Raw genomic sequence first — 26,349 nt, forward strand, 5'->3', positions numbered from 1 at the left:
TTGGCCATCAATTAACCCAATGTAAATTTCTTATGATCTATTAGTAAAGACCACCACTAATGTATGGAAACATTTTTACTGGGTTAAAGAGTTTAACTTAAGAATTTAACTTTACTTAAGGCATTTTGCAGTATCACATTAAAGTACTAACCATCAGTTCTTGACATGGCAAAAAGCAATAAAAGTTCCAGTCTGATCTGTTAATCCCAAAGCTATAGCAAACTCCTCCATTTTGCTTTCCTACCAGCTGCTGTGTATGTTGTGTATACGGTAAAGTCAAACTTTAGTGGTTAAATTCCTTGGCTGTATTTGCCCTAAATATCACCAAAGGAACAGTATTCACTATTAAGAAGAAATATGCAACAATGTGCAAGTTTTGACAGATGCTGACTCACCTCTCCTGTTACCCTGTGAGACAAAATAGGAATTGTACAAAGATGGAGCAGAAGCGATAAAAATAAAACAGGAGAGCTGCCTATTCCAAACCTCAGCAGCTTCCCTTCCCTGTTGTTGGGAGTATTGAGGTACCTGCATGGTAAGTGGGAAAGCTTTGCTGTGTAGCTCCCACAGCCTAACCAAAAGCTGTTAGTCAGACTGTAGGGAGCTGTGGGTGTAGCCACCCCTGGCTGTTGTGTTAGCTCACCTTATCTGAACTGGGCTCAGGACTTGTAAAGAAGGGTGTACCTGAAGCGGCCAACAGGAGTGAATTGATCCCCTTTCCTGCAATTCAGTTGAGAATATTCCACAAACTGATCTGCTATGGGTTTCTGCCAGTTTTGCTTTGTTTTGTTTTGGGTGGGGATACTTATTTAAAACAACACTGACAAGTTTCTTTCAGCCATAAGCTAAGAATGAGATAAAGGCACTATCATGGGACATGGCTGAATAAAGAGATTGTCAGGAGTCCAGGTCAAATTAATTTCTTGACTAGTTGCAAATGATCTCCCTGATTTTTTTTAAATTTCATTTGTCTGCTGATGTTTCTTGTCTTTGTGTCTTGTGATAACGTAGGTCCTCTGCTTTATTGTGCAACATATAATTCAACTTACCAACAATCAGTTAAAATAGATGCCTGTGTACTGGTTTATCCATGATTTGAATTGCTGGTTGCCAAGCATTTCTGGAACCTTCTAAGATTCTTAGTGAAAAGTGGCCGTTTCTCAACATCTATTAAAACTTGGGAACTTCCATTTCGGTGAAAAAAAAAGCATAGGTACGTGTCAGTGAGCATGTGGATTAGAAAGATCAAGGAATCATTGTTTATTTGGATTTCAAAAGGCTAATGAAGCCTCTCTTCAAAGATTTCTAAGCAAACTTCCTCTTTTGTTAAACAACAAAAGTCTGAAAGTAAAAAAAAATATCAATGGATAGAACTCTACAAATAATGGGAGCCAACTGAGCCAATGTACAATATGTTAAATTACTGATCAGTGGCTTGAACTCTTATACAGACCAATAAAAAGTTCTTCAGCAGTTTTAACAATTTAAATAATGTAAATAAATGGTTAAACTATTAAATGCAGTGCTGCCAAGTGTATAATAGACACTTATAGCTTTAAAAAAACAGACAGATTCGTGAAGGATGGGGCTATTAATGGCTATTTGTCTTGGTGAGTTGCTAGGGGAGACACCAGTAATTATAGTGTTTCTGACAGTTGAAGTTATCAGTAGTTTTAATCGATATTAGAGTAAACAAGATGTGTTGGTGTTGCCCATAAAACCAGAAGCAACAATGGTATATGATAAATGATCTTGAGAGACCAGGAGGAAGAACCCCCAACAATGATCAGTTAACAAAACTTGAGTCTGAAGGAGGAGGGGTGATGAAAGTGTCCCTAGTTTTCTGGAGAGTGAAAGGGAGAGGTACTTTGAGACTTGCAAGATTGATGTTAGCCTTGCAAGGTATCTAAACAAGAAGCACAGCCAGGTATACTAGTTATACCTTTATTGTGAAGTTAACAGAATCTTGCAAATCTGAATACTTCCATCCTTAAAGGGGGCCTTAGTGACATTTCCTGGCATATCTGGGCAGAAGCCATGTGTTTTAAACTTCTTTGTGATTTTGAAAAATAATAGCCTATAGGTCAAGAGATGGCAACCTCAGATACTAAAGAAGAGTTTAAAAATTCTACAAATCTTTTTAAACTACTAAACTAAAATGGTGTGTCACAACTTCTGAGGTTGAAGATGAGGGGTCTGCACCCATTGTATTAGAAATGCCCCTCTGAACTTTATATTTATGCCATACTGTACTCAATTACATGTTAAATTAATGTTTGATCATTCCCCTATAATCCTTCAATATGTTGGCATAAGAAAGACTATTAAACAGCTTTTATTATAATTTGGTCATATAGGAAGTTACAGTGGTGTGAATTATCTTTTGCAAGAGGGAAAAAAAAGATCATGTTTATTCCTTGACCAGGAAAAATGTTAAGACTTACATTTCCAGGCAAGAGGCTGATAATCTTCATAATCTCATAAGTGTCAATATCTCTAGAAATAAAACAGTGGTCTATAATAATATATATTCCAGATTAGATTACTCTCACAATTTTTTCAACAATTTTCAAAGAAAAAGTTAATTATATTGTTGATAGGCATCTGTGTAAATATGCCTGAACCTTTATCTGACAAGACAGGAAAAGAGGTAGTCTACACCTTTCATAATATTTTCTAAACAGGATACATGCCCCCTAAATTACTAACATTCTCTAAAGAAACATTACAGGATTTATCACTCTCAGGTGACTATCCTGAAAAGTAAACTCTGGAGAGATTTTACAAGTAGCTAGAAATACCAACTGGAACATGGACTTTTTGGTTGATATTCTTCAGAGCTACAGTTGTACTTACTATTCCTAGCATTGCATATCTGTCTAATGAACAGGACATGTAAATAAGAATCTACTATATAGGAAAAACTGAACACAAAAGGAAGGAGAAAAATCTTAACATGGGAAATCACATCAGACTATCCAGAAGGAAGGAGAGATTTTAAACGGGCCATCAGGATACCCACATGAAGGATATATTCATAATCACAGAATGGGGGCAAGGGATGAAAGAGTGGTATATGGATTTAAAAACTATGCAGATGAACTATATATGATTCATTCTACCTTGAAGAATTCCAAAGAGCCCTTGCTGACCAAGTACATGTATGCAGAATTTGAAAAAGTGCTCAAAAAATAAATAGGGTAGAAGAAATGTGGACCAATTCTAATCAAATGAATTGGCTGGCCAGAGAATTTCAATAGCTGAGTTAAGAGGACTAATGCAGTATCTTTGATAGAATAGGATTTTACATTATCCTATCCAGCAATATTTTTGTGGCAGCCTTCTCCAGAACCAAACTTCTACTATTCAGTTGATGGATATCCTGGATCTTCTAGATCTTGGGAATTAGAACTGCTGTCTCCTGATCTTGTTTCTATTTATGTCTAATTTGTTTTCAATGGTCTTTGAAGAATGTTTTAGTGGTTTTTTGTACACCATGCAGAGTCACATTTCTGAGATAAGTGGCCATATACATTTGATAAATCATTACCTATTCAGCTGGAACACTTGAATATCTTCCCTACAAGAAAATAGCCACTGAGATGGAAAGTTCTTGAGAGGAATAAAACCACACATGATGGATAAAATGAACAGAGAATTCTGTTCCTATGTCACAAAATGATGGTGGGTCATCCAATGAAGCTGACTAGAGGGAGATTCAAAACAGTCTTTAAAAGAGTGCTTTCCCCCCAAAATGTATTAACTGAGGAAATAATTACCACAAAACCCTAGTAGTCTGTAACATTGGATGGCTTTAACAGCAAATTGGTTAAATACATGGAGGACAGATCAACAAAGGCTGTTGGGTTTGAAAAATCCAAGACCACTTGCAGGTGATAGTGGTGGGAGATGGTTATATCTCTATCTCCTCCTTATTATTATGAAAAACAGTGCAGGACTAGTTTTGGCCACATCCAATAGGGCCATTGTTGTAAACTAGCTGTTGTTAGGAATGGATTTCAGGAAGATTAGTACATGAATTATCCGCATTAGAAATGAATATTTTTCTCCCTTGAGATCAGCTGCATCATATTTTCTAGCCAATATATATCAGGCTTCATCTCTATAAGAACAGATCAGTTTTGCCTGTTTTTAGTGATAAAAATTGTTAAGCAAATAAGGCCTGAATATTTTGTATTATATGCATTGTTGTTTTAAAAAACAGGAAATTGTCTCATGGTAACAAGAAGCACATTTCACTATCATGGCTGAAAGTGTGAAAAAGCGCTTGCTTGAATATAATAAGATGAGGGAATCAAAATGCTTGCTAGAAGGAAGGAGTGAAATTTCTTGGCTAAGGCCCCAGAAAAAACATTTTCCTCAAAGTAATCGGGCTTCAGTAGAGAACTACAAAGAAGAAAAACAGGAGGTTGACAGTGGCAGGACATCCTGGATAAAAATTACTCCTCCTCCTAAAGAAAAAAGGCATTTTCCTGAAAAAAGTAAGATTGCATACATTGCACTTCAAATAAATACTGAACTTCACACATCTGTAATTTCTGCTTAAAATTAAGAGGGGTAATTCAGTTGTGATGGGTCCATTACCCTATTGCCTCAAACCAATTTTTTATCGGTCCAAATATTTTAGTGTACTGAGTGTGTGTGTGTGTATGTATGTATGTACTTACATCCCTTCTGCTTTTGTTGTTAAGCAAATCAGCATGGCTCATTAAATAAGATATCACATGACCACAACTTGAAATTTTACTGCTGGTTTCTCCATTTACGCTTGTCCCAAAGGTGTTTTTTTTTTCCAAGAGGCAACTGGACTTTGTTTTTTTCTTTGAAGACATTTCACTTCTCATTTGCTTTAGTGAAATGTCTTCAAAGAAAAAAAATAGAAAGTCCAGTTGCCTCTTGAAAAAAAGCACCTTTGGGGACAATCATGACTTGAATGATTGTGGATCTCCATAGACATTTACTCTCCTTGTTTGGAAGCTGGTAATGAAGCACAGCAAATGTCAATTATGTAACCATGGGACATTGTGATGGTCATAAATGCAAGGATTGGTTGCAAAACCATTTTTTCCAAATGTAACTTTGAACTGTTGCTAAACAAGGAAGTTGGTAAGCAAAGATTACCTATATGTACAGTATATTCAATCAAACCCAGGTATATGGTAAGTATCTAGAGGCAGCTCTCTGAAAAGCATTTTCTGAAGATCACATACGGTACTTTCCCTGAAAGGCTAAGATCTCTAGGTGTAGACATCCTTTTCCTTCCAAAAACAATCAGAAAACATTTTAAATTACACTTCTCAACAGATGCAATGGTGAGAATACAGGGAGATTAAAGATGACATTAGACCTAATGCAGTACTGTAAACAAATTCCAAGTTGGTTGCATGATTAAAAGCTTCCTCTCCAAATGCTTGTAGCATACATTGTTTCTATTGTTTCTCTGGTTGAAAGGAGACAATAAGAACAAATTATCTTCTCCAGCTATTTCCTTAGAAATAGCAACATAAATGGTTTGTAATCAATAAGCAATTCTAGCATTCTTTACCATTTACCTGCAGTTTTGCCCCAGCAAATGTGTCTGAAAACATGTTCTCTGGGAAGAGAACTATATATTATTTAATAAATAAATTTGGATATATAAATATATGATACATAGAGATTTCTCCATATCAGTGTCATCTTAATAGGATCTAACAGACACCCTTCTCTATCATGCTTGTGGTTATCTCCTCAGGTCCACATGATCCCAATCCTTCATCTTTCAAGAATGCCTTAAAACTCTGGCACCTCCTCTAAGTGCCCATTTCTAGACATATAATCAAAATGGCTTCCTCAGCACATCATAGGTCCTGATAATACAGGAAGAAATGCTTTTTAACTAGCTACTGTAGATTATAAGACATATGTGATTGCTGGCGCTGTTATTCTTGTTTCCTTTATGTTACTATTGTTTCTATATCTTCATCTTGTAGCAGTTCAAGCCAGATTAAATAAGGGTGCTCCTTAATTGTATCCCTGTAGTAACATACCTTTGGATATGGTTAGGCTTGGAGAGAATGATTGATCCAGAATTATTCAGAGAGGTCTATGGTTGAATTGGGACTTGAACCTGGCTCCTCTGGTCTAATCATATTACACTGATTTTCACACATTAAAACTATGACAAAAGAATTAATTTTTTAAAGGATCAATATTATATGTTATTCTGCCAATGCGTTAGTCAATATCATTACTGTTGCTTTTAGCATGTGCTCCAAAATATTCAGTGATGGGGAAATAATCATGCACTCTGCTTTCATTATTTATTTATTTATTAATATAAATTTATTGGCTGCCTAATTCCAGTGGTCACCCAATATGACAATGTATCTTGTGATGAGGCAAACAGGTATTCTATTTTACTGAGAACTCTTTGGTCTTATTCGCCAACTTTTTTGTAAAACGAATACTGATGTTGAATATATAATATGGTAGAAGAATAAGCTACTACATTATTCCTATTCAATTTATTTCAGAATACTATGGAGAAACCCAGTGCTTGTTTTTCTAGCCATAATTTTATCTCGTTTGGCTCATAATTACACAATTCATTTTTATGATCAGAGGAAATCCTGCTGAAGTAGCTTTTCACTTTCAAATGTTCAAATGTGATTTTATAGCCTTGCAATAATTTTTATCATTTGGTTATTTTCAGAGAAAGATTTCATTTAGAAAAAGACTTCAGACTTTTTACCTGAAATAAATGCTAGAGTAGAATATGGGAATTTATGAATTACCCTCATGGATTCTTTCAGTTCAGCATCCTGTGAGCCAAGAAATCCATTAAGTTTGTTGGCTTGATTTAACCTTATCACCTGACCATTCAGAAGCCTATCTGTTTTCAGGAATCCATGTTCATAACTGTTTCAGTGAAATATAGGAGAAGCCCAGAAAATGTACAAGTAAAATGGCCAAGAATCCTCAGTAAAGACCATCCTCTAATTAGGCTTTGCTCTTTTCTCTGAAGGGTTGTTCAGCGCATTGTAATTAAAGTGCTGGAATAGGACCTGGGGAACCCAAGTTCACATCTCCTGACAGTCAGAAATTCATTAGGTGACCTTTAGACAGCCACTCCTTCTAAGTCCAGCTTATCTCACAGGGCTATCATAGAGAAAATGAAAGAGAATCTGCTTACGCATTCTGCCTATGCTTCTAAAACTGTAATAGCTAGTTTAGTGTAGTGGTCTAGAAACTGGAAGACTGTGAGTTCCAATCCCACCATGGGCATGAAGCCAACTGGGTAACCTATGGCCAGTCAATTTCTCTCAGCCCTAGGAAGGAGGCAGTGGCAAACCACTTCTGAAAAATCTTGCCAAGAAAACTGCAAGGATTTGTTCAGGCAGTCTCTAAGAATTGGACATGATAGAACAGAAGGAAAAAAAATACTTAAAGGAAAAATGGGGTAAAAATCAAAAGCATTATTATTAAAGTTAGTTGCATGTAGCCAGATGTTTAGGCTGGATTTGGCATTTTTATCCACCTATCAAGTCCTTCCCAAGGATCTGGAATAAACAGATGTATTGTTTGATGGTACTAAAGGTATTGTTCCAAGATGTAAGCCATTTCAAAGAAATTTGCCTTTTGCAATTTTGCAATGTTGTTCAAGTGGTACTCCAGATGTTTTGGGATTATACCCATGATCTCTATTACAATTGGTATTATCTTTGCTTTCTTTTGCCACCATCACTGTATTTTGTGATTTTCTCCAGTTCTTTCTCCTTTATTCTGCTGTCTCCAAGCACTGCCACTTCCACTATCCAAACTTTTTTGCCTTTCTTATCAACAATTACTAAATCTTGAGGAATTATGTGGCAGATGTTTACCTGTTTGAATTCCAAAGTCTCAGATTACATTAGCATCATCTTCTATTGCTTTGTCTATTTTTGGTCCCACCACTTCCTACTGAAAGGCAAATAGTATTTCTTGCAGATATTCCAATGCATCATTGTTGGTACTATGTCATACCATTGTTTGTATGATTTTTTTCAAAAGACAGCAAGAAAAGAGACACTGGAACTTTCATCCCATTAGAATAAAACAGTACCCAGATTCCTTGAAAATAAGGTCTTGATTATATGAAATGTCTTTTAGAATGTTTATATTTAAAGATATCAAATCAATGGTAAATAATCTGCATCTATATTCTTCTGAGAGGGGTGGCTATATATATTTGAATAATATGTGTTGGTCTCTGTGAACCAATAAAGGAGAATATTTGTAACTCAGGGTTGAAATGGGGGGAGGATCCTTGGTGCTCTCTGAGCTGGGTTGTTTTCTTGCTAACATTACAAAGTAGTCTAGCACTGATGATGTTACCTAATTTAGGTAATGAAATGTGTGTCATTGTCCCATTAACACTACATCATTCCCTGGCAGAGTGAATTGGATTGTTCTGATATGAAACAGACATTATAGATGGTTTCAGAAGTCTTGTATAACTTGTGCTTATACACATTTCAACTACCATGACATGCTCTAAGATATTGTTAATTAATGATAATTTTTTTATATATATAACCAGGTGATTCTGTTTTTCACTTTGTATTTATTTTATCTTTCAGACAATGCTATTTTTGGATGAGGTCTCATTAGAAGCAGTTTTTCTGCTGAAGTACTGAAGTTGTGTGCATTTTGCCTAATAGAAAAAACAACTGTATTGTCTGTGTGTACACATGTACACATACATACACAAATATTCATTCTTGAGAATGAACTTCGCTACACGATTATGGTTAATTTTTAAAATGGATTTGTATGGATTATACAAAATAAAACAGTATGCTGAAATAAATGTCCTTCGTTTCAGAAGTATTTTCTCAATATTCCCCATAATATCATATAAGGCTGGGCAGTATTGTTATATAATGCTGGTTTTTCCCAAGTTACTGGAACATACAGAAAAAAATTGGAGTCACAGATTAGTTCTCAGTTTAATGTATTATTATGTTACACTATCAAAGCCTATTCACATGGTAATCTTCCAACGTTTCCTTAAAGGTTGTCTGCACTAGTTGCTACCATGCCTGAACAGAATAATTTTTGACATCTGAACTTTTTTTAAAAAAATCTGGTTACAGTTACATAATTTTTTCCATTCATTTGAGATAAAATGAAAGAAGCCGGGTGGTAGCATTTAAAAAAAAATATTACATTTTTACTATGTTTTATTCTCCTCTATGTTCCATAAAGTTTTTGGGTATTGTGCTTTTTTAGCACTGATGAAAGATATAAAAGTCATTAGAATGCAAAATAGCTACCAAGATTTTATTTTAATTTTGAAATTGCTTGTTGTGCTTGCATACAACTTTGTCTATATGAATTTTACTTCATATAGATGTGTGTGTGTGTGTGTTTATTTCACAGAAAAGTATGTACATGCACTAAGACCTGCCAGCAAGAATGTCACAGTTTTTCTGATAGAGAGGGTAGAGCAGCAGGAAAATTGTCCAATGGGGGAACATCGTAGCCTTCAGTCCTGAGTGTCTCAGTCTGAAATTAGTTTAAAGTCTAGCTGTCACAAGCAGAGGGCAGGAGCAGTTTAAACAATACGTTCAGATTTGCCCCTCAGGTGGAAGGCAGCACTGGTGTATCAAACCCCAGTTATGGGGGATAAACACAGCTCCCCTTGCCCCATCCCCAGTAGATACATCTATGACAGCAGAAATTATCAGGTTGCTAACTCAAACCATAAAGTAGGGTCCATGGATGGTGTGAAAACTCAAAGGGTTTCTGGGAGAAGAACTTCAGACCTTGCATTCCATTTATAGGCTCACCCATTCTTGTGCCTAAAAGAAGACAGGCTAGAGAGGCAGAGTAAAGCACCATTTCTTGCCTCCCATTCTCCCAATGTTTGCACCAGAGGACATCTGCAACCCAGTTCATGTCATTTTTTCAAAAGCCTACTTTATTTGAGCTTAGTCTGTCTTCGCTGAGCACAGCTAATATTCGACTAATATATATTTCAGAGTAATGTAAAAAATACACTTGTATTTTTTTAGAGGTATGTATGCCATTTAACCATGATAAAAACGTTTGAACTACATTGAAACAAGTTCAAAGATTTTTCTGGGCAGGAATCTCATTCCTTTCAAGCCAAAAATAGCCCTTTGAAGATAAAGTTCCTTCTGTTTATTTAAAAACTGTTCTGATGTTGTGATAGCAAAATGTTTCCAGCCTCTCAGATAAATTCCACTACATGCTTACTGCTACATCTCAGTCTTAATGAAATGATTTGATATGTCACTGAAAACTTAGCTTTTTTTATCCTTAGATACTGGCACAGTCATTGTTTCTTACATCTTACCTTTAAGTGCCTTCACTCTTCTGGAAGGTGAAAATGATCTTAAAAATACTGATCCATCTCCAGGGATAAAATGAAGATTAAAAAAATATGGAGGGACATAATTTACATCTGTGGTATATGAAGCCTAGAGCCACAATTAGGATTGCTTATTAAGATTTGGTGAAGGTTCTGCTGAAAGTTATTTTCCATGTAGTCTCCTTTCAGAACTATAGTTCCCTGGAGAAAGGGAATGGTTATTATGCCAGGGAAGTTTAGGTTCTGTGAAAATATAATTCCCATTGTTGGCCCATAGTTTAAGCAAGGTGAAATAACAATAAAAAATTCCTGAGAACAAGATAGCTCCAAGTTTAAGAAAATGTCATGTGAGGCAGTCATTCTCAAAACATTTTATCTCCATAAATATTATTTTTTGGAATGCAGAGAAACAAAAGGCATGTGCCCTGATTAATAGTGTAATACTTAAGCCAAGAAAATCTTAATAGCAGAAATACAAACATTCTTCACTTGTAATAGCCACCAGATTATTATTGTGCTTTTAAAATGAGAGTCCATAGATCCAACCAAAATAAGCAAAAACCTTACTGGACCTCAAAACCTTAAAAGCTCTTTTAAACTACAATAATAAAGGCTTGTTAAAAATGAGACAAGAAAACATGGTACCACATACGTTCAATACATGCCTCTAAAATATTTAGATTTCTACATTATTGATGCTTTTGGCTAGAAATGAGAAATTGCAATTCTGTGTATGAACAATAACGACGTTCCTTATAGAAAGAAAATGCTATTGTCTGAATAACTGGTAGGTTTCTATTTATGTAAGATACTGTTTCCATGCTTTATTTGCACTGGATCACAAAGCAAAGCACTGTTTATATGTAGCAATGAACTCAGAGCCTTGGCTGTTGTGGCATCACAGATCAATCTTAATCATTTCTGCTTTTAACATGTCAGCACAAAATCTCTCCAACTATAAATGGCACAAAGGTTATCTGTATTCTGAAACATGACTGGGCATGAAAGATAGGGCACCTGGACTGGGCCTGTCATACAAAGACAAACCAACTGTGTTTTGTTTGTTTGCCCTTAAGCACTAGTGCTTCTTAAAGATTTTGTACATTGAATGTAGTCAGATGCATGAGTATTGTTATTTATCAGGCAGATTCTTATAGAATATGTAAAAAGTGCTCTAAAGGAACACTCAAATGACAATTAACAGCTAGTGACACTGTGTCAATTAAGTATAATCAGAGCAACCTGAAGCTCAGAGTAACCTGAAGCAACCTGAAGGCTATTCCACAAAACATGCAATATAAAAGCAAAATCTCCTAGTCTTGGGTCTAATAACATGGCAATGAGAGACTATCAACAATTTTTCCCACATACATTCTAGTGATCTACTAAGTCTCATGGATAATTATGCATCTTCTATACCAATATATTGATGTGTGTTGCAATTGACAACACATGTACAGACTTAACCATAGTTTCAATTGGGAAACTGAGCATCCTAGACCAAGCTGGATCCAAAAAATTCCTGGAAGAATCCCTAGACACAGAGATAAACCACATTCACACAAAATGAAAAGTTAAGAAAGAAACAAAAAGAGCAGAAGACATCCTCTCCTGCAGCCAACATCCAGATAAGCAGGGATTAACAACAGGCACATAAGCAGAAAGCAATACTCTAATCAAGGAGCTACCAAGAATAAAACTACATCCCCAACAAAATTGGCAGGGCAACCTAAAGATAAAGGTAAAAGTTTCCCCTGTCCAGTCTTTCATCTAGGGCAGTGGTTCTCAACCTTCCTAATGCCACAACCCTTTAATACAGTTCCTCATGTTGTGGTGACCCCCAACCAGGAGTGGGTTCTAAATTTTTTTACTACCGGTTCTATGGGCGTGGCTTATTTTGTGGGTGTGGCTTGGAAGTCATGTGGCTGGGTGGGTGTGGCTAGCTGGTCATGTGACCGGGTGGCCATGGCTATGTGTATAGGGACTACTCACAGGGCTGAAAAAAATCATTTCTGACAGGTCCTCGCACTTTTGACTGGTCCTCACACTTATGACCATCCTCACATTTATGCCCGTGCAGCATTCTTAACAACCGTGTCAGTCATTTCACAACTGCTTCTCTTCACAATGGTGATAAGATAGGGCAAAAAACGTAAAATGTGAGGACAGTCGTAAATTCAAGGACTGGTCAAAAGTGCGAGCACCAGTCAAAAATAACTTTTTCAGCCCTCTGAGTAGTCCATGTGCACAAAAGGACTACCCAGAGGGCTGAAAAAAGTGATTTCTGACAGGCCCTCGCACTTTTGACCAGTCTTCGCACTTATGACTGGTCATCATTTATGCCCATTGTAGCATTCTTAACAACCGTGTCACTCATTTCACAACTGCTTCTCTTCACCATGGTGACAAGATAGGGCAAAAATGTAAAATGTGAGGACAGTCGTAAGTTCGAGGACTGGTCAAAAGTGCGAGGACCAGTCAAAAATAACTTTTTCAGCCCTCTGAGTAGTCCATATGCATAAAAGGATACAGCAATAGAGAGGGATGAAGGAAGGGAAGGAAAATTAGAGTAAGAGTGAAGGTAAGAGAGGGAGGAAGAGAGGAGGAGAAGGAGAAAGGAAGAAGAAGTAGGGAGGAGAAGAAGAGGGGGGGGGAAGAGAAAGTAAGAATGAAAGAAAAGAGAGAGGTGGTAGGTTTGAGGAGAAAAATTGCTGTACAATAAAAAAGATGAAAGGGAAGAAAACCAACCCCAAACAAATATAAAGATATTAAGATAAAGAATGAATTGTTAAACTTTAAAGAATAAAAGAGAACAAATATGAATAAATAGCAATAATTAGAAACACACATACAAACATACAATGTATTTTCTTTGAACAGAGTATTTGGCCGGTTCACAAATTTAAACAGTGTTTAAATTTCAATTAAATTTACAATTTCTATATTTTCTTTTTGCCATATTTATTCCTCATCTATTTTTTAAAAAAACAATATTACCCTTCATCCTCATCTCTAATCTTAATCAAATTCAATTTTTCCCTTCTATTCTATATTATACCCCTTCGCATTGTCATCTATTTTTATATCCATCCTCACATTGGTTAATTATGTAATTATGTAATACAGTTGTTTAATACAAATTCAACATTTTAATATAAATCAATTAGTTATATAACTATCTTTTTTGTATATTAATCAATATGAACATGAATATTCCAATTATTTCCATGCAATCCAATTTCTTACAAATCAATTAATTATATTTACCAATAATAATAAACCAAATAATTTCCCCCATATATTCCTCCAAACCACAACTTAACCATTTCTGCTTTCAACACAATATACAATTAATAGTATCTCAATTATTACAATTCCCTAGTTAAATAGAGCTTTTTTTCTTTTGTGTTTTAAAATCTTGAACCTCCTCTTTTGCCCTAAATTTCCCATTGTTTGCAGTTTTGCACCTACCTTTTTTGGTGAGGAAAAAGAAAAAGAAATCTCTCTCTGCCTCATTTTGTCACATTGCAGCAAAGACCCTGCTTTACTTTCAGTTTCGCTTTTTCAGCATAGCTAGGGGAAAAAAAATCTGCTCCAGGAATTTACCTCTTTACCAACAGAGCCCTCTGCAAAACAGCTGAGAGCAAATCAGCTGAGAGTCAGGACGCTGATCAAATCAACTTATGGTAATTAACCTATGCTTAAGCTGAAAGGGGCTGTTTTTTTCTATTTTTGCAGGCACCAGTGTACTCATTTGTTTTTTTAACACTGATCAGCTGTAGGGCGGCCCTTTGAAGCCCCGCGGCAAGAATTTAAACAGTTTTTTTTCCCTCTAGCCATCAGCTGGGACTCAGCAATAGATTGGGAGTGGGCAGGGTAAGCGACTGGCGACCGGCAATCCAACAGAGGCAGAGGGTGAGGGTGAGGGTGAGTGAAGGTGTGGGGGGGGGCGAGAGAGGGCTTTGGTCGACCCCTGTGAAATGGCCATTCGACCCCCAAAGGGGTCGCGATCCCCAGGTTGAGAACTGCTGATCTAGGGGGTGGTGCTCTTTTCTGTTTCTTAGCCATGGGAGGCAGCATTGTCAAAGACATTTCTGTGATCATGTGTGGCCTGCATGAGTATACACCAAGGCACACAGAATGCTGTTACCTTTCTACAGAAATGGTACCTATGTATCTACTTGCATTTGCATGTTTTCAAACTGCTAGGTGGGCAGGAGCTGGGGAAAGTAAAAGGAGCTTACTCCATCGCGCGACACTTGAGTCTTGAACCCAGGCTGTCAGCTTTCCTGCTAACAAGCTCAGCATTTTTAACTGTTGAGCTATCATGCCTCCAGAGAAACCTACTGTGTATAAAGAGGGAGCAAGCCACACTCACTTGTACTGATGATGTTACCTGGTTGGGTAATAAAACATCTGCAAGCAAACAACCAAGCTTAAAGAGCACCAAGGACTCCACAGTTCAACTCTGAGCTACACATATGCTCTTCTATTAGATATTTATTTGATGTAATTTCATATATTTAAATAATCTGAATTAAAGTCAGATACTATAGAACATCATCTAGATCCTGAGGAAATTTTTCAGTTTAGGAAAGACCTTCAGTGAATTCTGTGTTGTTACTTGTAAAACATCTTCCACTGAAATTCCTTTTATTTTAGCAATGTATTCTGCAGCAATGAAGATATTCTTTGGCTCATTTCTCACCTGAAATGCAATTACAAGTTTATAAAATTTATTAAAAATTCAATAAAGAAAATTATAAAGTTTATAAACATTTATAAAATTATATAACAGGTTCCTATTGAGCAATTCTTTTTCATTTACAACTCATCTGCAAATCTTCTCAGTCCAAACCTAATTGATTGAGTCCTGCAGTAATGCAGGTGTGATAAAGGAACAGGTAGATATAATCACTGGCAGTTACTGTCATAAATCTGCACATGAATGGCCCTTGAACCAGCTCTTGGATCATTTGTTTCTGTAACCAAGACAGCAGAGATGTCCAGCAGCATCCAGGGTGACTGGGCAGCCCTCCTAGAATAATGCTACCAACCTTCACATGAGGGAGATTAGAAAAGGTACCCTAAACATGGCCTGCCCTACAACATCTGGCTAGTTGGAATAAATGAACAGATTAGGAAATTCTGCTTTTCTCTCAGCAAGCCTTGTATATCACCATTGTCAGCACCTATGCACCAACTGTCACAAGTCCAGGTGAAGACAAGGAAGCTTTCTACAAGGACCTGGACCAGATTGTCCAAACAACCCCCCACCAGTGACAAACTCATCGTTTTGGCCAATTTCAGTGCTAAAATGGCAACAGACAGTGATCATGGGTGCTACAAGTGCTTACAAGTATGATTTATGGTCACTCAGTCACACACTCAAAGCCCTAGAAAACAGCTACTTGTACACTCAGGACACTTTCAACCAAATACTAGGCAGAACTGGTTCTTCAGACCGAAGCTGCCAAGTCTGGATCCAAAGAGTGGGAAGGCTTCAGGACCCCTTTTATCTCCCAAAGTCTTTGCTTGTTTTGCTTTGTTGATTGAAAGACTACCAGCTACTCTTGCCTTGTTAATTTATAAGTCTGGGTATTGCTATTGATAAGATCTGGGGGCTTCCCCCCATGCTCAGGCTCAATTTCTTTTGTCTCGTTCAGATGACATTTTTCCTTTGTTTCCTTAATGACTTAGTTCCTTCTTATCTTCCTCCCTTAAGGGATCTCCCTTAAGACATCGGTGGAAAAACTAAATTGCAACAGTCTGCTGCTTCTGAGCAAATGTGCCAAGCACAACCTGTGCACCACTAACACAATGTTCAGACTTGCAAATAAGTACAAATTACTTGAATGTATCTCTGGTCCAAACACGAGTAACAGAGTAGCACAGGTATAACTTCAGCGTTTGAGATGTGCAAAGACAATATCACAACCTAGAAACAATTTCCATATTTCCTACTAGGTGGCACGCTCAAGCACTCCATTGCAGGGATGAAATGTAAAATTTGTTACTACCGGTTCTGTGGGCGTGGCTTGGTAGGGAGGGTAATGTGACTGGGTGGGCGTGGCCAAGTTTTTTTTTTTTTAACTTTTCAAAGCATTTTTTCTAATGTTTTGAAAAGCCTCTGCCGATCAGGCAACTCAGCTGGGATCGTCAGAGAGGCTTTTTTAAAAATACCTCTCTGACGATCCCAGCTGAGTTGCCTGATGGCAGAGAGGTATTTTTTAGCTGGGATCGTCAGAGAGGTATTTTTTAAAAAATACCTCTCTGCTGATCAGGCAACTCAGCTGGGATCGTCAGAGACTTTTCAAAGCATTTTTTTCTGCAACCTCTTGGCTGAAGAGGTGGTAAAAAAAAATGCTTTGAAAAGTCTCTGACAATCCCAGCTGAGTTGCCTGATCAGCAGAGGCTTTTTTTTTTCTTTTAAAAGCATTTTTTTGTTGGAAGAGGTGGTAGAAAAAATGCTTTTAAAAGTTAAAAAAAAAGCCTCCGATGATGGTGCGACTCAGCTGGGCATGGGGGGGCAGGGATTTTTGCTACCAATTCTCCGAACCACCCGCCACCATCGCTACCAAATCGGGCGATCCGGTCCGAACCGGGAGCATTTCACCCCTGCTCCATTGGTCCACCAGTTTTGGGCAAATAACACCTGCAGTTTATTTCACTGAGATAACCTCCCCCTTTCTTTACACTTGGGAGTCTTTTTAATAGTCATTTAGTCTGTCATTTTAACAGACTTCAATTGATACAATAAATTCTACTGTTACACTGTGTGTATTATTGCTGAACTTGACAAGATAGAATCACTGATGGGTCCTCACCTGTTTCTCAGGTCCTAGGGCAGGTGAGTCAGTTTCCAAGCAAATGCTTTCTAGAGGTAGCTGTTTCACAAGTTTCTGCTTCTTAAAGGAAATCACAGAAAGGAATCAACATCTATAGCTTTTAAGCTGAAAAGGCAAACTTTTGAACAAAAGACTGTTAATCAGTTGATAATTTTCATATAAACAATTGAAAGATGTACCTTGCCAGAAGCTGAATATTTTGTCTTTATATACTTATACAGTCCAAACAATTTTTATTCCCTATTTCAGTATATTCAGATTTTTAAAAATTGAAAAAGTCCAAGATCCATTGAGAAACCTTGCTTCTTTTGTTTAAGCAATGAATAGAATAGAATGAATGAGCTGGATGGGACCTTGGAGATCTTCTAGTCCAGCCCCCTGCTCAAGCAGGAGAACCTATACAATTTCACTGAACTGAATCCTTCAGTTGATTAATAACTGACAATTAATTTGATGTACTGTATTTGTAAAAGACATCAGGCTAGAGACCAGACCATGAGTTCTAATCCCACCTTTGAGATGGGGTTAGCTGGATAATTTTGGCCCAGTCACTCTCTCAACCCAGTCAGCCCTAGGAAGAAAGAAATGGCAAGTGACTTCCGAAACGGTTGCCAAGAAAACTAGGAACTTGCTTAGGTAGTGACCAAGAATCAAGATTGATTTAGACCTTTTTACCTGTCCTAGAGTGTGTTCATAAGTATGCTTACATGCATTTAGGTTTGTATTACACAATGCCATAAATAAAGAACTTTTGTTCAAGGCTTTGCTCCTTGATCCTTACCTGTTCACTCCTTGCAATTGAGGGAGGGATAGAGAAAAAATATCCAGCCTTCACTCCTTCCATTGCTACACTTGGTTTGCCATCAAATGCATGGAGCAACACTTTCTCAGCACCTGAGGATCCCAATAGCCGGGAAATAAGTCACATTACCAGTAGAATTATAATGTCAGAACCTAACATATGCAGCCAAATACACATCAAGGAAGTTTCAAAACCCATATTATGCAACAGAAACAGCTTAATGCCCTCTTGTAAAGTGAGATCACCTGTATTCCCTTTTCATATAGTGATATTATATTTTTCTGCACGATTGCTTAACTTGTCTGACAATAATCCAAAGGCAGAAATTATTGTTAAATTCCTTACAGAAGGATGCGCTACTAAAACTAGAAATTCAGACACACAACTTCCTATCATGTTGTTTATGTGATTCAAGAATGCGGTTGTTTCTAATAGTCTAGGACAGAGGTATCAAACTCACGTCGTCACGTTGTCATCACATGAGGTATCGGGACTTTTTTCCTTTTGCTAAACTGGGGGTGGGCGTGGCCAGCATGTGATGCATCCGGACCATGGGCCGTAAATTTGACACCCCTGGTCTAGGAATTTCTTGCAAAAATCATTCGAAGGCAAAAATAAATAAGTATTCAATTTGGGAAATCCATTTGCAAAAAATATTTTATATCATATGATCTGTATTGAAGTGCTGTTTAATTTTAGAATACATATTATACTCATTAGAGTAGTTAGGAAATTTTAGACTTTGGGCTCTGTGATGTTATATCTCTCCAGCACTTTAGTCTGCAAGATATACTACACAGGTGTCAAATTCGCTGTGTCACGTTGCGTCACTTGACGGTTCACATTTTCTCCTTTTGTGGAGCTGGGGTAGGCGTGACCTGCATGTGATGCATCCGGCCCATAGGCCGTCAGTTTGACACCTGATATACTACATGATTTGTTGCAAAATGTGGCAAACTAGCCCCTAATTAAACATATTAATTTCAAAATGTGGCAAATGTGACAAGATTTGGGGATCTTCCAGTTTCTTCTGCTAAATAGGGCCTTGGATTTCATCACAAATCCTGCCAATACTCAAATCTTGCTAAAATGTAACAGCCTCAGATTTTCAAATGTCTGTGCTTCTTCCGATAATAAAGCATGGTTTTGAAAAGTGCAGTGAAAGCAGATGAGTAAGCAACTACTTAGGGATATATTCCTCATATTTCTGATATAACATCTAAAGAAGAAAAGTTGACTTAGACTCCCATGGAGATGAGATCCCGTATCAGGGGCACACATATTTTAACAAGAAAGCTAAACAAACTTAAATCATTAAGTAAAATAAATGATACCTTGTTCCTTTAAGAGGTTAATCGTTGGCCTTCCAGCTGAGCGGGAATGAACATTTCTAGAATAAATAAAAAGAACAAAAACTCTGCAAGAGATTTTGGCAAAACTAGCATGATGTTCAGGGTCAGATAAACCAGCTATATCTGACTGAGATTGCAGCATGTCTAAGCTTTTGGATTTCAGCTAGATATTTTAATTTACCTTTAATTTGTACTAGGACTTAAGTATAGGGTAATTATTATAGTAAAGTTATAATAAATATCACAATATTTAAAAAATAAACATTTGGGGATGAGTCTATTCTCTATCATAGCATCTAATTTGTTTGTATAGCCACCCATTTCACATCGGTGCCATAGGAAATGGGTGCCATAGTCAGTTCAGTTAAATCTAGAATTCTCTAACTCTAAGAGTTCTCACAATAACAAGGAAGGGTGTGCTTAGAGTCCCTTCCATGAAACCATCCCATGTAACATGCATGCACCTTCTCTTCTGTGGCACTGCCCCTATGGAACATCATTCCCATCCTGAAGTTTTCTAAAATTTACATATGATGTCTTGTTGAATTGTTGATTTTACAATTGGAGGATATGAAACAGAATAATAAAATGTTTGAAAACATTTGAAATCACTATATAACTATTATACAATAATGCAATATGTTGCATTATAATTACAGTACACGAATTAACTGTAGGATCTATGCAAAATGCAATCAGATTTTTAGAAAAATAAGTTCATTTAAAGAAACTAAGTATCGCAAAGAGACTCTAATTCTATAACTTATAAAAACAGCTATATTTTTGCAACAAGTGACCTACAAAGGTAAGTCAAGTTGTTTTGCCAGTTGAATTTGTTTTATCAAGACTTGTCGTTGTCCTTCCTTCTGTTCATCACTGCTGGCAAATCTGGGAGTAAAATCCAAACCAATCTATAGGGGGAAAAAACACAAGATGAGTTTTGATTGTGAGAAAAAACTAGAGGAAATTTGTCGTCCTGGAGAAAGAGAAGGATCTCCATCTATCAAATAATAATTATTATTTATGGAACACTTGCAATCTTTAATCATTTATTCAGGAATGTAAATAGTTAATGAAGCTTACCACAAAAAATATGTCTGTTCTGTGAGATCAAAAGCAACAAAAAGATGCTTGTTGTTTAAAGATAATTTCCAACATGGAAAAAAATCCTTATATGGAAAATATTTCCTAGATATATTGCAAATACTATGCAATCCATACGTATCCATATGTATTCATTTATGATAACTACATAGATATGTAATGGGGATGTAACATACATTTTATTTATTTTAAATGATTCTATATTTGAACTATTCAAAATATATAAATTAGTATGTATTTTCACAGATATAAATATTTTAGCAATTGCACAGTTTCCAAAACACACACAATTATATACACAAAGGAATATACAGGGATGTTTTTGTCATGACATACTGTACATTGATATATTACTTTCCATTCTGTCTGTAGAATTCTGTGTGAGTCCGCTTACATTTAGTATAAGCCCATTTTATTCAATAGGATTTAATTCCAGGTAAGTGTATTGCAAAAATTAAATCTAAAGTTGTGTAATGTGTAAACACTACAGGTTGGGTTGCAGTATTGTGTCCTAGAAACTTTTATCTAGACGCAAATTTCATTCTACTCTTTAGGGCTTAATTCTAAGTGATACACACTGCTTTTGGCAGAGGAAAAATTATATATGAAAAAGACCTAATAAAAATGTTATGATGATTCTACTCGCCTCCCCGATTGCCAGCAAATGATCCTGATACAGCTCAATGAGTGGGAATGCTTCTTCTAGATCCTGCAAAAAGATTTAACAAGATGAAATGAATATTAAAGTAAATGTACATGTTTGCTTCTGCTCATTTAGTTTCATATTTCTCTTGATTTCTATTTATTCATTTAGCTATTAAATTTCTACACTGCCCATCTCACTTAAGTGACTCTGGGCAGTTTAAAATAAAAATAACAGTGCTTTAAAAGCATAGTTAAAAACAGAAGTCCACACTTCTTAAAGATTGAAAGCACTGCTATATTGAATATCTTAATCTACATTAAAACTTTGTATTGTGCATGGAACCAAAATGTTATCTTGTCTTATAAAGATTGAATTTTACTTTCAAATATATGTGAGGATCAACCAAGTTCACAAAGATTTCTTCCTGGCACACTATAGGACACTCCTATCTAAATCCTGAGTACTCATATACTATACTTGTAATGGAAAACATTGCTTCTTCCTTTGTTCTCTTTATAAAAATATTGATATAAGATGTGCCCCATTGCTTCTACAAGAAGTGTCTTAGAACTGTACTTTTAAACTTGAAATTCTAAACTTTCATTAATAAGTATTCTCAACAAGACTTGTAATAGGCAAACTTCTCTCATAAAACTGATCTAAATAAATCAATAAGGGGCATTTTAATGATATGCTTTTATGTCTGTACCGTATCTACTGTAGATATTCTTATTTACCGTATGTGTTTAGTCTTTTGTGATGGTAGCTATGAATATATGCCTTATTCTTTTTTGTCTAGCATTTAGTTTTTACTTACTTTATTTATTAGATTTTTTTGCCATCCATCTCACTGATACAGTGACTCGATTAAACCAAACTTATTTTAGAAATGTGATTGTTTTTAATAAGTTGTCCCATTCTCAAATGGATTTATTCTGTGATCTTAGGCAAGTTTTTATTCACTGAACTTTATTCTTTATTTGTACGATTAAAGAACTCCTGACTACAGTTTAATAAAGACTGAAAAATATATAACAAATCAAGACACAATATAGACTTAATAATGTATAGAACGTAAAATTGTAATTTTATTTTATGTCACCTTTAAAGTAACACTGCGTTCACATCCACCTGGAATACTTTGAACTGGATGGATGCCCAAGCATGGAAAAATAAACCCTGGATACCTAGACATAAGCATTTGTTAAGGCATGGCATTAAGTCAGGTGCATATTACACTGAATCACTAAAATTAATGTTAAATAAATCAATACTTATTTCAGACAAAATAAATAAAAGAAAGTAAATTAGTTTTCTGTTCCTAATTCTTACATTTGCAATGCATTCCTTCTCTGAGTACCATCTGAAAACAACTGCAACTTTACTTGTTTTGTGCAAAAGAATATCAATCTAGGCAGGAGTGTATTGATAAATGTTTAAGAATTGATTCCGCTAGCTCCATTGTTGGTGCTGCGCCTCACTGCTAGCTGAAAAACAGATGATCGGCACATTAGGCATAGTGGCTCAACTCTACTCTCAAACAACACACAAAATTCCAGAAAATTTAACAGGTGGCTCTTGCAAGCCAGTTCCAGCACACCACTGAGTTAAAGTATCTCAAGTTTCATACAGTATATATTGAATAATGGATGAAGGAAAAAGCACAATGCCAGATTAACCAAACAGAAGACCCTGCTGAGCCATAAAATACAAATGGAATGTGGACTCAGATACTGAGATAGCTGGAAATCACAAGCATTTGATAACATCTAGAAAAGATAACCTGTTAACATGCACAGGCTTAGATCCCTTCATACAACTCAAAAAAAGCCACTGTATTAATTCTCGTTTTTCCACCTTCTCATTAACACAGATATTGCCATAATCCAATCAATTATTGATTAAATGTATGCTGCAATTTGCATAAATCTATAAAAAGAGGTTGCACTCTTTCCATTTATAGGCTTGTGTTTCGCGTTCAGGACCGTAACAAACCAATTGATCTCTCAGTGCAACCAAGTGCTAGTCTCCAATGTTAAATGAATTCTTGGGAAGTTCTCCTGCATATTATATCAAATTACACCCAGTTGTTAAAATTTCATTGTAAAATACTGTGGGTGAATCTAATATTCCAAAAGAAATACTCCAAAAATTCAATACATTTTTAACATTTTCTCTGAACGTAGATATTTATTGAACAACAGCATAGCTCAATTTAATTTGGAAACTAAAAGAAGCACGATAAAAGTGCAAATGAAGATGTTTATTCCAAAAGCCTGTTAAATGGATATACCTAACTGGTTAATTCTTTACATCCTAAATTGTAACTATTTTCATCCCATTCAGTACAGACGGGAAACATTAGTAGAGCCTGGTGGCGCAGCAGACTAATAGCCTGTTATTATCATTCAGCTGCCTGCAATTACTGCTAGTTCGAATCTCCCCAGGCTCAAGGTTGACTCAGCCTTCCATCCTTTCAAGGTAGGTAAATTGAGGACCCAGTTTGTGGAGGCAATAAGCTGACTTTGTATAAATATACAAAAGTATGAAGGCTATTGCTTAACACATTGTAAGCCGCCCTGAGTCTCCGGAGAAGGGCAGCATATAAATCAAAATTTAAAAAAAAATAAAAAAATTAGTACCTTTCTGAAAGTTGAATAATTTTTCTGAAATCTCCAGAATGTTCAGCAACTACCACCAGGGCCAAAACATTAGACTGAAACAGGAAATAAATTAGATAGAATTAAAAGCAGCAAATCATAAAACTGTTCCAAAGTAAATCTATCCAAAAATATTATTCCCACATTTAAATTATGGTACTGTCAATGACTTGATTCTAAAGTAATCTGTGTACAGAAAGTTTACAAAAGGAAAGTTCTGCATCTCACATTATTTCTGTGGCAATTCTGACTGTCTCACAAAACCTGCATATAGATCTGCAGGTTCATTCTGCTGAAAAGAAAACAGCTGAGGAAAGGAGATGGAGAAACATTTCCTTTCTGAGACTTCCTTAAACCATAGAAGTTCTAATTTTGGTAATTTGCGTCATCCGTAAACAGTTTCCACCCATGCACTCCATTTTTCAATTTTCAAAAAAGGCCTTCTGACACTTGGGAGTTCTCAGGAAAGAATCATAGAAGTATAGGGCTGGAAGGAACCTTGAAGGTTTTCTAGTCCAACCCACTACCCAAGGCAGGAAACCTTATTGCATCCATTCTTTCTAGAGTTTGATAAAGGGAAACTATTAAAGTAAAAAATATTACAAACCTTTTTGGCATCTTCCAATACATTTTCAATGTCCTGGAAAAGGTTAAAATGTTATTATGCTGGCAGATCACTGTGTTTAAGCATAGCATATTTGCTATGGCCATGATTCAGCATGCTTTTCTTTCTACCTATAAAGAGTAATGCAGCCTAACATTTCTTTCTTTTCCCCCCCATGATTTTTATTACGAACAGATAAAATAGATACAAAAACATAATACAGAAAATACATTAAAAAGAATAAATATTGTAAAAACAGCCCCCAAAAGGAGAAAAAAGGAAATATAATACAGGTAGTCCTCAACTTACAACAGTTCATTTAGTGGCCGTTCAAAGTTACAATGGCACTGAAAAAAGTGATTATGACCGTTTTTCACACTTACGACCTTTGCAGCATCCCCATGGTCACATGATTAACATTCAGATGCTTGGCAAGTGGTTCATATTTATGACGGTTGCAGTGTCCTGTGATCATGTGATCAGCTTTTGTGACCTTCTGACAAGTAAAGTCAAAGGGGAGTCCAGATTCACTTAACAACCATGTTACTAATTTAACGAATGCAATGATTCAATTAACAACTGTGCAAAGAAAAGTTGTAAAATAGGGCAAACTCACTTAACAAATGTTTCACTTAGCAACATAAATTTTGGGCTCAAATGTGGTCGTAAGTCGAGGACTACCTGTAAACTCTTTTCTTTGGTACTGGAACGTAGATTGACCTCTTCCAATCTGTTGACTACTGTGTCTTTATCCAGATACGCTGGCATAGTTTGGCTAGAATTTTTATAGATTCTTCTTATTTATTTATTAGTCATATTTCTATGCCGCCCACTCTCCGAGGACTCTGGGAAGCTTACACCAAAGACAGTATACTAAATAGCATATTGCCCCCAACAATCTGGGTCCTCATTTTACCCACCTCGGAAGGATGGAAGGCTGAGTCAACCTTGAGCCGATGAGATTTGATCTGCTGATCTGCTGAACTAGCAGTCAGCTGAAGTATCTGCACTACTGCACCCTAACCACTGCGCCACCTCGGCTCATGTTCTTCTGTTGCTTTCATTATTCACTGTATCCATTTAGAAGTGATTCAGATTTCTGCAGTTTTATCAGCCCTAAGTAGAGTCAGGAAGATATGCCTCCATAGCAGGGGTGAAATCCAGCAGGTTCTGGATAACCAATAGCGGAAATTTTGAGTAGTTTGGAGAACTGGCAAATACCACCTCTGGCTGGCCCCAGAATGGGGTGGGAAAAGACATTTTGCAGTATCCTTCCCTTGGAGTGAGGTGGGAATGGAAATTTTGCAGTATCCTTCTCCTGCCACGCCCACCGAGCTACACCCACCAAGCTATACCCACAGAACCGGTAGTAAAAAAAAATTGGATTTCACCACTGCTCCATAGTATAACCAGAGGATCCACAAATCTTTGCAATCTTTGGGGAAATCCTTGGTGTATTCTTCCCCTGATAGGACCAATATATATATTTTCACCTAATAATCATTTTCGTTTTGAATTGCAAGTGCCCAGATTCATTGACTGAGATGGGCGGGTATAGAAATTGAATAAATAAATAAATGCCACACGGCAAGTTCGGGCAGACATTGCCATATCAAACAGTAACCTAAATCCTTCCTACACCCTTAAATAACAATATTTCCAGATGAAGAAAACTCGCGATTCTTTTGCAAAGGTTGAAGGTGACTAAATAAGAGCTTTCAGTAAGGATTTTGGTATCCCCACCCCCTTTTTATCCAAACCCACTTACCTTTTGAAATTCGGGTGCCGCGAGATGGCAGTGACAATCCACCGCTCCCATCCTGGCAACTCGGAACTGCAGCTGTCCCAGTTGCTGTTTCTACCCGGACCTATTTCTGGATTCCACCGTCAGGGGGATGGCAAAGCGTTAAATGAGGATCCTTTGCTTCTACTTCCGGTTTGGGCGGGAAAGTCAG

The 26,349-nt window shown here is 36.6% G+C and overlaps 2 protein-coding genes across 3 annotated transcripts; one reads left to right on the forward strand and one right to left on the reverse strand.

Annotated features, from left to right (window-relative positions):
* The first annotated feature begins 1,141 nt into the window (after positions 1-1,141).
* On the forward strand, positions 1,142-8,717 carry SPATA45 (spermatogenesis associated 45). Its single transcript, XM_034427792.2, has 3 exons — positions 1,142-1,213; positions 4,226-4,502; positions 8,622-8,717. Exons 2-3 carry the CDS (start codon positions 4,265-4,267, stop codon positions 8,639-8,641), a joined length of 258 nt encoding a protein of 85 aa, XP_034283683.1. The 5' UTR covers positions 1,142-1,213; positions 4,226-4,264; the 3' UTR covers positions 8,642-8,717.
* Positions 8,718-14,842: 6,125 nt separating this feature from the next.
* TATDN3 (TatD DNase domain containing 3) lies at positions 14,843-26,341 on the reverse strand. 2 transcript variants are annotated; one of them, XM_034427786.3, is made up of 10 exons: positions 26,163-26,341; positions 24,398-24,430; positions 23,773-23,846; positions 22,233-22,317; positions 21,131-21,193; positions 20,182-20,291; positions 19,363-19,418; positions 18,008-18,120; positions 17,206-17,286; positions 14,843-15,086 (listed from the first exon to the last, which is right to left on the reverse strand). In XM_034427786.3, the coding sequence occupies exons 1-10, from the start codon at positions 26,211-26,213 to the stop codon at positions 14,943-14,945; spliced, it is 810 nt and encodes a 269-aa protein (XP_034283677.2). In that variant the 5' UTR covers positions 26,214-26,341; the 3' UTR covers positions 14,843-14,942. The 2 variants fall into 2 exon arrangements, with proteins under 2 accessions (XP_034283677.2, XP_034283678.2); XM_034427787.3 differs by having other exon boundaries at positions 17,206-17,283; positions 26,163-26,307.
* Between the last annotated feature and the right edge of the window lie 8 nt (positions 26,342-26,349).

Source organism: Pantherophis guttatus, chromosome 1, assembly GCF_059756535.1.
Source record: "Pantherophis guttatus breed Tessera chromosome 1, ASM5975653v1, whole genome shotgun sequence".
Lineage (NCBI taxonomy): Eukaryota > Metazoa > Chordata > Lepidosauria > Squamata > Colubridae > Pantherophis > Pantherophis guttatus.

Bases quoted from the DNA above. Each gene is read 5' to 3' on its own strand.
- SPATA45 (XM_034427792.2), top strand. From the start codon at position 4,265: ATGGCTGAAAGTGTGAAAAAGCGCTTGCTTGAATATAATAAGATGAGG. The intron at 4,503-8,621 runs GTAAGATTGCAT...TTTATCTTTCAG, and splicing joins AAGGCATTTTCCTGAAAAAA to ACAATGCTATTTTTGGATGA.
- TATDN3 (XM_034427786.3), bottom strand. From the start codon at position 26,213: ATGGGAGCGGTGGATTGTCACTGCCATCTCGCGGCACCCGAATTTCAA. The intron at 21,194-22,232 runs GTGACATAAAAT...ATCTTTTTGCAG, and splicing joins AACGCAGTGTTACTTTAAAG to GATCTAGAAGAAGCATTCCC. The intron at 15,087-17,205 runs GTGAGGACCCAT...ATTGCATTTCAG, and splicing joins CCCTAGGACCTGAGAAACAG to GTGAGAAATGAGCCAAAGAA.